The 12,382-nt window shown below is 55.5% G+C and overlaps 1 protein-coding gene across 1 annotated transcript in view; it reads left to right on the top strand.

Annotated features, from left to right (window-relative positions):
* LOC144819177 (endonuclease domain-containing 1 protein-like) overlaps positions 1-11,053 on the top strand; it is a 31,741-nt gene extending 20,688 nt beyond the window's left edge. The window contains exon 2 of the mRNA XM_078677149.1: positions 9,883-11,053. Coding sequence (XP_078533275.1) covers positions 9,883-10,437 — 555 coding nt within the window. The 3' untranslated portion in view covers positions 10,438-11,053. The remainder of the gene's footprint in view (positions 1-9,882) is intronic.
* Positions 11,054-12,382: the final 1,329 nt, after the last annotated feature.

Below are 12,382 nucleotides of genomic sequence, written 5' to 3'. Positions count from 1 at the left end.
TGTCACATCAGGCAGCCGTGTCCTGGCTGCTCTGTTCCCTTAAAGTGTTACATCAGACAGCCGTGTCCTGGCTGCTCTTTGCCTCACAGTGTCACATCAGACAGCCCTGTCCTGGCTGCTCTGTTCCCTTAAAGTGTCACATCAGACAGCCGTGTCCTGGCTGCTCTGTTCCCTCACAGTGTCACATAAGACAGCCGTGTCCTGGCTGCTCTGTTCCCTCACAGTGTCACATCAGACACCCGTGTCCTGACTGCTCTGTTCCCTCACAGTGTCACATCAGACAGCCGTGTCCTGGCTGCTCTGTTCCCTTAAAGTGTTACATCAGACAGCCGTGTCCTGGCTGCTCTTTGCCTCACAGTGTCACAACAGACAGCCGTGTCCTGTCTGCTCTGTTCCCTCACAGTGTCACATCAGGCAGCCATGTCCTGGCTGCTCTGTTCCCTCAGAGTGTCACATCAGACAGCCGTGTCCTGACTGCTCCGTTCCCTCACAGTGTCACATCAGACAGCCGTGTCCTGACTGCTCCGTTCCCTCTCAGTGTCACATCAGGCAGCCGTGTCCTGGCTGCTCTGTTCCTTCATAGTGTCACATCAGACAGCCGTGTCCTGGCTGCTCTGTTCCCTCACAGTGTCACATCAGACAGCCATGTCCTGACTGCTCTGTTCCCTCACAGTGTCACATCAGACAGCCGTGTCCTGGCTGCTCTGTTCCCTCACAGTGTCACATCAGACAGCCCTGTCCTGGCTGCTCTGTTCCCTCACAGTGTCACATCAGGCAGCCGTGTCCTGGCTGCTCTGTTCCCTCACAGTGTCACATCAGACAGCCGTGTCCTGACTGCTCTTTGCCTCACAGTGTCACATCAGGCAGCCGTGTCCTGGCTGCTCTGTTCCCTCACAGTGTCACATCAGGCAGCCGTGTCCTGGCTGCTCTGTTCCCTCACAGTGTCACATCAGACAGCCGTGTCCTGGCTGCTCTGTTCCCTCACAGTGTCACATCAGACAGCCGTGTCCTGGCTGCTCTGTTCCCTCACAGTGTCACATCAGACAGCCGTGTCCTGGCTGCTCTGTTCCCTCACAGTGTCACATCAGACAGCCCTGTCCTGGCTGCTCTGTTCCCTCACAGTGTCACATCAGACAGCCGTGTCCTGGCTGCTCTGTTCCCTCACAGTGTCACATCAGACACCCGTGTCCTGGCTGCTCTTTGCTCAGATGCTCTTCACGTTTTCCTGCATTACTCTTGCTAAGACATTCTTACGCCTGTCAGTCTGAGGGTGGTCTTCCCCTTAAGTTAAAAAATAGAAAAGAAATGCAGCAAGTCTACAAACGAGCATCTGAAAGCACGCGTTCGCGCTTTTAAACTTGATGCACTTCTTTTCTAACTAGAGGGCGGATGTGGGGCAGATTTACAAGCCCTTTTTTCGGCAGAAAAGAGGCGAAATAAACATCTCTCTATTTTCAAGGACACGCTATCGTTTGTTTCCTTGACGCATTAGCCGTTTTCTCTTCATTTTGCATGTCAGCGATTATTATCGCTAATGACATGCAAAATGGGCGTTCCTCACAATGTCTGCATGATTTAGGTGGCAGACAGACCTTCGCACTATCAACAATGTGGCCCCAGCGATGTAAAAAACGTGCTAACCGCGGTTATCACATGAATTGTACGCCTGCTTTTTCTTCTACTTAGCTATGCTGATAATGGGAGGTGGATCGCCATGTTACGACCACACTCCCCTATCAGCAAGCATCTCCATTATCATCGCTGGATTTCAGACGATGTTTCCTTTTCTCGCAGTCTATCGCTGGAATTACATCGCCAGTTTGCAAAGCGTTGATAATACGCTGCTGACACGGCGATGTAATTCAGCGTTAGACGGCGATAAACAGAATTACGCTAAGTGTGCTTAGCGATGTTTACTGCTCTTCCTCGATGATATGCCCCCAGAGCTTCAGATGATCCCGGATCCTGAAACACACGTTATGCTTTTAAACTCGCTGCAATGCCCATAGGGCTGAAAAGGGCTTCAATATTAACCCCTTCGGTAGCACAGCATGGAGGTGCAACCCTGGGTCACTGGAAGGGCTGGGGCAGGAGGTCAGTGGTTGGTTATTGGGCGCCTCTCCTTTGACACACAAACACTCCATTATTTCCACGCTCGTCTGGGAGCACGACCAGCGGCCTGGTCCCCACGGCACAGCAACTAACTCGTGCACAGCAAAGCGAGGCAGGCGGAGAACAAGGCTGAGCACTCATTTTCACTACCTCTGTTTCCACACAACTTGACACAAGTCTGCAGAGCATGATTGGTGCACAGCAGCTAACTCCTGCAGAGCAGCCATCACATGCACTGCACAGTAGAGTGGGGCAGGTGCAGCGAAGGGCCGGAGCACTACTTTCCACTACCTCTGTTTCCACACAAGCCTACAGAGCACTATTAGCAACCTGGTCCCATTAGCACAGCGGGTAAAACCAGCATAGCAGCTCACCACTGCACAGCGGCTCACCTCTACACAGCAGCTCACCTCTGCACAGCACCTCACCTCTGCAGAGCAGCTCACCTCTACACAGCGGCTCACCTCTGCACAGCAGCTCACCTCTACACAGCAGCTCACCTCTGCACAGCGGCTCACCTCTGCACAGCAGCTCACCTCTACACAGCAGCTCACCTCTGCACAGCGGCTCACCTCTGCACAGCGGCTCACCTCTGAACAGCACCTCACCTCTGCACAGCACCTCACCTCTGAACAGCACCTCACCTCTGCACAGCAGCTCACCTCTACAGAGCAGCTCACCTCTGCACGGCGGCTCACCTCTGCACAGCGGCTCACCTCTGCACAGCGGCTCACCTCTGCACAGCGGCTCACCTCTGCACAGCACCTCACCTCTGCACAGCAGCTCACCTCTGCACAGCACCTCACCTCTGCACAGCACCTCACCTCTGAACAGCACCTCACCTCTGCACAGCGGCTCACCTCTGCACAGCGGCTCACCTCTGAACAGCACCTCACCTCTGAACAGCACCTCACCTCTGCAGAGCAGCTCACCTCTACACAGCGGCTCACCTCTGCACAGCGGCTCACCTCTACACAGCGGCTCACCTCTGCACAGCAGCTCACCTCTGCACAGCAGCTCACCTCTACACAGCACCTCACCTCTGCACAGCACCTCACCTCTGAACAGCACCTCACCTCTGCACAGCACGTCACCTCTGAACAGCACCTCACCTCTGCACAGCAGCTCACCTCTACAGAGCAGCTCACCTCTGCACGGCGGCTCACCTCTGCACAGCGGCTCACCTCTGCACAGCGGCTCACCTCTGCACAGCGGCTCACCTCTGCACAGCGGCTCACCTCTGCACAGCAGCTCACCTCCACACAGTGGCTCACCTCTGCACAGCACCTCACCTCTGCACAGCAGCTCTCCTCTACACAGCGGCTCACCTCTGCACAGCGGCTCACCTCTGCACAGCACCTCACCTCTGCACAGCACCTCACCTCTGCACAGCACCTCACCTCTGCACAGCGGCTCACCTCTGCACAGCGGCTCACCTCTACACAGCAGCTCACCTCTGCACAGCACCTCACCTCTGCACAGCACCTCACCTCTGCACAGCAGCTCACCTCTACACAGCGGCTCACCTCTGCACAGCGGCTCACCTCTGCACAGCACCTCACCTCTGCACAGCACCTCACCTCTGCACAGCGGCTCACCTCTGCACAGCGGCTCACCTCTGCACAGTGGCTCACCTCTGCACAGTGGCTCACCTCTGCACAGCAGCTCACCTCTGCACAGCACCTCACCTCTGCACAGCGGCTCACCTCTGCACAGCGGCTCACCTCTGCACAGCACCTCACCTCTGCACAGCAGCTCACCTCTACACAGCAGCTCACCTCTACACAGCGGCTCACCTCTGCACAGCGGCTCACCTCTACACAGCAGCTCACCTCTGCACAGCACCTTACCTCTGCACAGCACCTCACCTCTGAACAGCACCTCACCTCTGCACAGCAGCTCACCTCTACAGAGCAGCTCACCTCTGCACGGCGGCTCACCTCTGCACAGCGGCTCACCTCTACACAGCGGCTCACCTCTGCACAGCGGCTCACCTCTACACAGCGGCTCACCTCTGCACAGCACCTCACCTCTGCACAGCAGCTCACCTCTACACAGCGGCTCACCTCTGCACAGCGGCTCACCTCTACAGAGCAGCTCACCTCCACACAGTGGCTCACCTCTGCACAGCACCTCAACTCTGCACAGCAGCTCACCTCTACACAGCGGCTCACCTCTGCACAGCGGCTCACCTCTACACAGCAGCTCACCTCTGCACAGCGGCTCACCTCTGCAGAGCAGCTCACCTCTGCACAGCGGCTCACCTCTGCACAGCACCTCACCTCTGCACAGCACCTCACCTCTGCACAGCAGCTCACCTCTACACAGCAGCTCACCTCTGCACAGTGGCTCACCTCTGCACAGCACCTCACCTCTGCACAGCACCTCACCTCTACACAGCAGCTCACCTCTACACAGCGGCTCACCTCTGCACAGCAGCTCACCTCTGCACAGCAGCTCACCTCTACACAGCAGCTCACCTCTGCACAGCACCTCACCTCTGCACAGCACCTCACCTCTGAACAGCACCTCAGCTCTGCACAGCAGCTCACCTCTACACAGCGGCTCACCACTGCACAGCGGCTGACCTCTGCATAGCAGCTCATCACTGCACAGCACCTCACCTCTGCACAGCACCTCCTCTCTGCACAGCACCTCACCTCTGCACAGCACCTCACCTCTGCACAGCGGCTCACCACTGCACAGCAGCTCACCTCTGCACAGCTCCTCACCTCTGCACAGCGGCTCACCTCTGCACAGCACCTCACCTCTGCACAGCACCTCACCTCTGCACAGCACCTCACCTCTGCACAGCACCTCACCTCTGCACAGCACCTCACCTCTGCACAGCGGCTCACCTCTACAGAGCAGCTCATCTCTGCAAAGCGGCTCACCTCTGCACAGCGGCGCACCTCTGCACAGCGGCTCACCTCTGCACAGCGGCTCACCTCTGCACAGCGGCTCACCTCTGCACAGTGGCTCACCTCTGCACAGCAGCTCACCTCTGCACAGCACCTCATCTCTGCACAGCACCTCACCTCTGCACAGCGGCTCACCTCTGCACAGCGGCTCACCTCTACACAGCGGCTCACCTCTGCACAGCACCTCACCTCTGCACAGCAGCTCACCTCTACACAGCGGCTCACCTCTGCACAGCACCTCACCTCTGCACAGCGGCTCACCTCTGCACAGCAGCTCACCTCTGCACAGCGGCTCACCTCTGCACAGCAGCTCACCTCTGCACAGCACCTCACCTCTGCACAGCACCTCACCTCTGCACAGCACCTCACCTCTGCACAGCGGCTCACCTCTGCACAGCACCTCACCTCTGCACAGCAGCTCACCTCTACACAGCAGCTCACCTCTGCACAGTGGCTCACCTCTGCACAGCACCTCACCTCTGCACAGCACCTCACCTCTGCACAGCACCTCACCTCTGCACAGCGGCTCACCTCTGCACAGTGGCTCACCTCTGCACAGCAGCTCACCTCTGCACAGCACCTCACCTCTGCACAGCGGCTCACCTCTGCACAGCACCTCACCTCTGAACAGCACCTCAGCTCTGCACAGCAGCTCACCTCTACACAGCGGCTCACCACTGCACAGCGGCTGACCTCTGCATAGCAGCTCATCACTGCACAGCACCTCACCTCTGCACAGCACCTCCTCTCTGCACAGCACCTCACCTCTGCACAGCACCTCACCTCTGCACAGCGGCTCACCACTGCACAGCAGCTCACCTCTGCACAGCTCCTCACCTCTGCACAGCGGCTCACCTCTGCACAGCGGCTCACCTCTGCACAGCACCTCACCTCTGCACAGCACCTCACCTCTGCACAGCACCTCACCTCTGCACAGCACCTCACCTCTGCACAGCGGCTCACCTCTACAGAGCAGCTCATCTCTGCAAAGCGGCTCACCTCTGCACAGCGGCGCACCTCTGCACAGCGGCTCACCTCTGCACAGCGGCTCACCTCTGCACAGCGGCTCACCTCTGCACAGTGGCTCACCTCTGCACAGCAGCTCACCTCTGCACAGCACCTCACCTCTGCACAGCACCTCACCTCTGCACAGCGGCTCACCTCTGCACAGCGGCTCACCTCTACACAGCGGCTCACCTCTGCACAGCACCTCACCTCTGCACAGCAGCTCACCTCTACACAGCGGCTCACCTCTGCACAGCACCTCACCTCTGCACAGCGGCTCACCTCTGCACAGCGGCTCACCTCTGCACAGCGGCTCACCTCTGCACAGCAGCTCACCTCTGCACAGCACCTCACCTCTGCACAGCACCTCACCTCTGCACAGCACCTCACCTCTGCACAGCGGCTCACCTCTGCACAGCACCTCACCTCTGCACAGCAGCTCACCTCTACACAGCAGCTCACCTCTGCACAGTGGCTCACCTCTGCACAGCACCTCACCTCTGCACAGCACCTCACCTCTGCACAGCGGCTCACCTCTGCACAGCGGCTCACCTCTGCACAGTGGCTCACCTCTGCACAGCAGCTCACCTCTGCACAGCACCTCACCTCTGCACAGCACCTCACCTCTGCACAGCGGCTCACCTCTGCACAGCGGCTCACCTCTGCACAGCACGTCACCTCTGCACAGCAGCTCACCTCTACACAGCAGCTCACCTCTGCACAGTGGCTCACCTCTGCACAGCACCTCACCTCTGCAGAGCGGCTCACCTCTGCACAGCGACTCACCTCTGCACAGCACCTCACCTCTGCAGAGCGGCTCACCTCTGCACAGCGACTCACCTCTGCACAGCGACTCACCTCTGCACAGCGGCTCACCTCTGCACAGCGGCTCGCCTCTGTACAGCGACTCACCTCTGCACAGCGGCTCACCTCTGCACAGCGGCTCACCTCTGCACAGCGGCTCGCCTCTGTACAGCGACTCACCTCTGCACAGCAGGTCACCTCTGCACAGCAGAGTCAGAGAGGTTTTCACCACCCGTTTTTTCACACTCATCCACCGAGCACAACTCCTGCCCTTCTCTCTTTAGCACAGCAGCTAAAACCTGCACAAAAGCTAGACCCTGCGCAGCAGCTAACCCTTTCACACTAGAGCAAGGCAAGTGTAACGCAAGACCGGAGCCCTAGTTTTCACTACCTCGGTTTCCCAAAAAGTCTGCAGAGCATGACCTCCGCAAAGCAGCTAACCTCCGCATAGCAGCTAACCTCCGCATAGCAGCTAACCTCCGCATAGCAGCTAACCTCCGCAAAGCAGCTAACCTCCGCATAGCAGCTAACCTCTGCACAGCAGGGTGAGGCAGGTGCAGCACAAGCCTAGGGCACTGGTTTCCACACAAACACTCCATCTATTTCCACTCCGGTGTGCAGTGCACTGCCGTCCCCCTCTCCCCCACCTGACAACATTAAGGCCCGATAGCAGCACAGTGAGCCTAGACTCGCGTCACTTGAGCATCACTAGCTCAGTCAGCCTCTGGGGCAGCTGGCCACAAGGCTGATTAGTGCTTTACGACGGTTGGCTCATAGTTCCACATAAACAAGACTTCAATGTTTCCACGGATATGCTCCTGCCCTTATGGCTGTGCACACGTCAGACAGGCTGGGGACACGGCAGCCGGTGCACAAATAGTTGTTAGAACCCCAGGGGACCTGGTGATAAGAGGGTCTGTGGTTAACAGTGACCATTGTTGCAAAGCACTGCTTCCTCAGACCCTTAGGATAAGAGTTAACCCCCACAGCACACAAGGAGACTTTGATGGAGACCCCCCGCTGGTACCTTAGTCCCTGGGGGTGGGTGGAGGAGGGATAAGGTGGGTTTATGGTGAGCGGCACCTGTAATGCCTGGCTACTGCAAGACCAACCAAAAGTTAACCCCTTCAGCACACAGTGATGCTGTGCAGAATAACCCCCTGCTGGTGCCTCGTTCGTTTACTAGATCACCAGGGGCCTGGCGAGAGGGTGGTTAGTGGCAGACATGGGTCGACTATGTTCTCATAAACACCCTCCCTCGATCCTTACACATAAGAGGCTTCTCAATCAGCTCCTCACAGCTGCATAAATAATACATGATAGGAAAATGAACCCTGGCAGCTGAGCCGGAACGCTGCTAGCCGGACAGCAGCCTGCTGGCTACTCAGAGACGGGTAGGACTTCGGAGACAAGAAGTCATCTCCGCTTAGCCACTCGAGCTGGAGCTAAATGCGTTCATTGCAGCTCTGCTGCGTCCTTCTGAAAACCACGCAGGGTATATTGTTTCTACAATCTGGGTGCTCTCTCTAGTAGTCAATGTACAATACATTCAAAATATCGTAGGCATATAAAAGGGGTAGACGCCGCTAAACTCAGCTACGCAGAGGCAGGCAGAGATTTTGTTGAAACGTAGAGTGGCAAATCCCTGCTGGCGGGCCAGAGTTTAGGGTTTGTCCCTGGGCACTTATTGTGCAACTCTCTCCACATGCTGGCCCATGTGTAAGGTTCAGAGAGGGACCTCCCCGAAGCGGCTCTCTCCCTCTCCGTGGACCCGCACAGCGCAGAGGGTTAATGTGCCTGCTACAAAAAACGTGTACCATGCAGATCACAGAACTGAGTGTGAGTAAACTAGGAGCAGCGCTATTAAAAAATGAAATGTTTGTCAGAAAGGTGCTATAGAGAGATGAGGTGCATTGTTGGGGAGTGGCGGGGAGGGAATTCATGGAGTTGGAGGAAATGTGGAGGGGGCGCCACTGCTGCACAGTGTGCGAGCAGTGCTAGGGCCAGCCTTAGCTGGGAGTGTTAGCCCCCCTGAAGTTTGGCCCTAGTTTCTTCCCTGTTCACAGCATCCGTCATGGGCTGCATTTAACATAAATTCCTTCAAAAGGCAAACTGTCAGCCCTGCACTTAGAAAAGAAATGCAGCAAGTTGTATATAGTGCTGACTCAACCCAAAGGTATTGGAGCGATTTACATGATTTATTTAATCATCTGTATTCATGGGGAGATGAATATTGAAAATGCTTCTGCTCTTGTGGTAGAGGTTGTGGCTTAATGCTCGAGCTGCAGACTTAGGAGATGGGTTTTGAGTCTCGGGTCTGATTAACATGCTGTGATTCTCTGCAAATCAATTAATATCTAGACCCAAACTTCAGGGAGGGCTTACACTCCCAGGCAAGGCTGGCCCTAGCACTGGTCGCACACTGTGCAACAGTGGCGCCCCTCCCCCATTTCCTCCACCTCCATGTTATATGCACCTTTATGCCACAAACAGCCGTTGACAGCGCTAATAGTCCTGGCTTCTTGTAGGTGTAATGTTACTTCTATTAAATATCTGGACGCAATGACAGAAGAAGCCAAATATCAGTCGGGTGGCACACTGTGCCAAGCACAGATTTTTACCTTAATTGCTAAGATCCCCCTTAATTGCATCGGTCTTCTTGAGGAGAAGAAATCTACGCATTCTTTTGCATTAGTCTGCTTAGACGTCATGATGTTGCATGTACATCTCATGTTTAATGCACCTACTCATGCCGACTGCCCTTTACTCAGACGCTCTACGCGTTCCACCACATTACTCTTGCTTAGACATCACGGCATTGCCTGCTGGACCCACCTTCACTCCACCTACCCGTACCCAGACTGCTCTTAACTCAGACGCTGTACCCGTTCTTCTGCATTAGTCTTCCTTGGATGTCATGACGTTGCACGCTGTCCTCACATTACCTCCACCTCCCCTTGCCCTGTCTCTTCTTCACTCATAGACCCACCATTGTCTCCAGCAATGCCCTTCCTTTGATGTCTCTCTCCTTCCATTGCAGCTCTCGGACCTCAATAGCACCAACATGGAGAAGCCGTCGAGCAGCGTCCTCCGAGACCACCTGGAAGTGATTCCTGAAAGCCAGGCTGTGAACGACGACTACAGGAACTCTGGGTACACGCGGGGTCACCTGAACCCCAGCCAGCATCACAGCAGCAAAGCCCAGGTGGCCACTTTCACCTACACCAACATGGCCCCCCAAGAGTCCAAGCTGAACAGTGGCACGTGGAACCAGTACGAGAACTACCTGAAGGTCAACGTCCTGCCTGCTTGCAGAGAGACACACGTGCTCATGGGGGTCGTACCATCCGGGTCGGAGCCGGGGCAGGGGGTTTGGATCAAGGAGCGTGTGAATGTGCCACGCTATTTTTGGAGTGCCTACTGCTGCGTCCACAAGGGTGGTGGGTGGGTAGCCGAGGCACGGCTGGGGCTGAATGCCAGCCCCTTTGTGGTCAAGACCCTGACAGTGTCTCAGCTGGAGGAAGTTCTGAGTTGGGAGTTTGGCCAGAGTGTCATGATATTCCCAAGCCACTGCTCCTCTGAGGTAGAGGTGTAGAGTCCGGAGCAGCCATAGATCTGACCTCCCCTTCTGCAATGAACCCACCATCTGTAACGTCTTTCAAATCTCCATGGCGGCATCTCCGCCTCAGTACTCTCTATGCTGAACCCGTCCTGCCACCTCCCGAGGGTTTAGGGTCTGATCCTGAGGCCTCTATAGCAGTGTTTGACAGAGTCACTTCAACCTTTCCTTAAAACTTCATATTTGCTGCCCCAATGTCCTTCCCATCCTCAACCAGTGAACAACCTCTTGGGGGTGTTTGCAACTTCATAGCAGCCACAGTTGTGTCTTTCTCAATACACAACACATCTTCCACATCCACCCCTCATGTCTGTGCCACCCTTGAGATCTCCAGACTGTGCACACCCATCTCTTCACCCTCAGCACCTGACCAGTGAGGTGCGGGTGCAGATACTTCAGCCCCCAGAGCTGGGCGCCGACCCCTACTCGCCCATGCCCAGGGCCTGCTTATATCCCTGCAGTCTCTGCACACCCCATCTCCATCCTCAGAGTCCAGTGACACCTGGACGGAGGTGCAGATCGCATTCCTCATAGTCGTCAGCCATCCACCTCTACCTCCTTGGATGGTTCTCGATGGACATTCACCCCTAAAGCCCCCAAACCGAGTTAGTGAAGGTTGGAAGTCATCGCACCCAGAGGTGAGTCCTTCTCTGCCTCTGCCCACCTTCCCAAGTCTTATCCACGTATAACACCCCTTCCATATCTATGTTCTGAGTACACAGACAGCTAACCCTCACCCTCCTCTTCATCAACCAGTAGCACCTGGGGTAGAGATGGAAATGCAGACTCCATAGATGTACCAGTCAGAGATTCCCATCCTCCCACCCACTCTTACTCTCCCTCTTCCGCGTCTGTACTCTGTGCATCCACCCTGAGGTTCCCCCTTACTCAATCAGGAGCCCCTTGAATCCAGGGGCACATCACTCATTGCTGTGTCCTGATCAGCCTCTATCCAACAGATATCAGACTCATCCACCTCCATCAGGGCCCCCTGAAGCCCCACCCACCGTACCACCTCCTCTACCAGGACAGTACTCTCGGTACGTCCTCCTCCACCCACCCTTCCCCAGCCTCTACCAGGACTATCCTCTGTACATACACCTCCATCAGGGCCCCGTGAAGCCCCACCCACCTAACTCGGCCTCTACTAGGACTGTACTCCCTGTACATCCACCTCCACTACAACCCTCTGAAGCTCCACCCACCCAACCTCAGCCTCTACCAGGACCCCTCGAAGTCACACCCAACCTGTGAGAAAATGAGTCATTCGTTGTGTGGCCGGCACAAGCAATGGGTCCACATTTGTCCTTCACTGGGAACCAAACACCCCATTAAAGCGCTTGACTCCCACCGGGTAGCGAGGCAGAGCAGCCCAAGGCCGACTGAAGGACGGTGGTGTGGGCTCGTGATCTCATTTCACAGATACACAATAACACTCCAAAAATGATTGTCCAGTCTGTGCTTTTTCTTTAAAAATGGAAAAGTGCATGTAACACACACACAACTCAATACTATGCAGCAATTTACAAATATACACAAGCTGATGGGAAAACTTTTTGATGACATTGCGTAAACATACTTACCCGTCCCTCTCAGGGGGTCTAGCACCACAACTCACATGTCTGAACATGATCTTGTCCCTGAATGCAAGGGTTGAGCGTAACTTGGAGTAAGAGTACCTAATACTGGCACCAAAGCGAGTGGCTGTCAACCTCATTATTTCAACAAGTATTTCACCATAGGGATAAATACAATAATTGCATATAACCATGACTGAGGGAATTTTAAAAATGGCAATAAAGCATGCAAACTTTAATCACGAGTGGCTGTCAGTCTCATTATTAAATTAAGCATTTGCAGAAATAAGGGATATGCATGGAGTGGTTGGTGAATTCAGCATAAACTTTGGTATGAGTAACTC

This window comes from Lissotriton helveticus, chromosome 2_1 (assembly GCF_964261635.1).
Source record: "Lissotriton helveticus chromosome 2_1, aLisHel1.1, whole genome shotgun sequence".
Taxonomy (NCBI): Eukaryota; Metazoa; Chordata; class Amphibia; order Caudata; family Salamandridae; genus Lissotriton; species Lissotriton helveticus.
The sequence above is the reverse complement of the archived record's forward strand: the minus strand, read 5'-3'. Positions and strand labels throughout refer to the sequence as shown.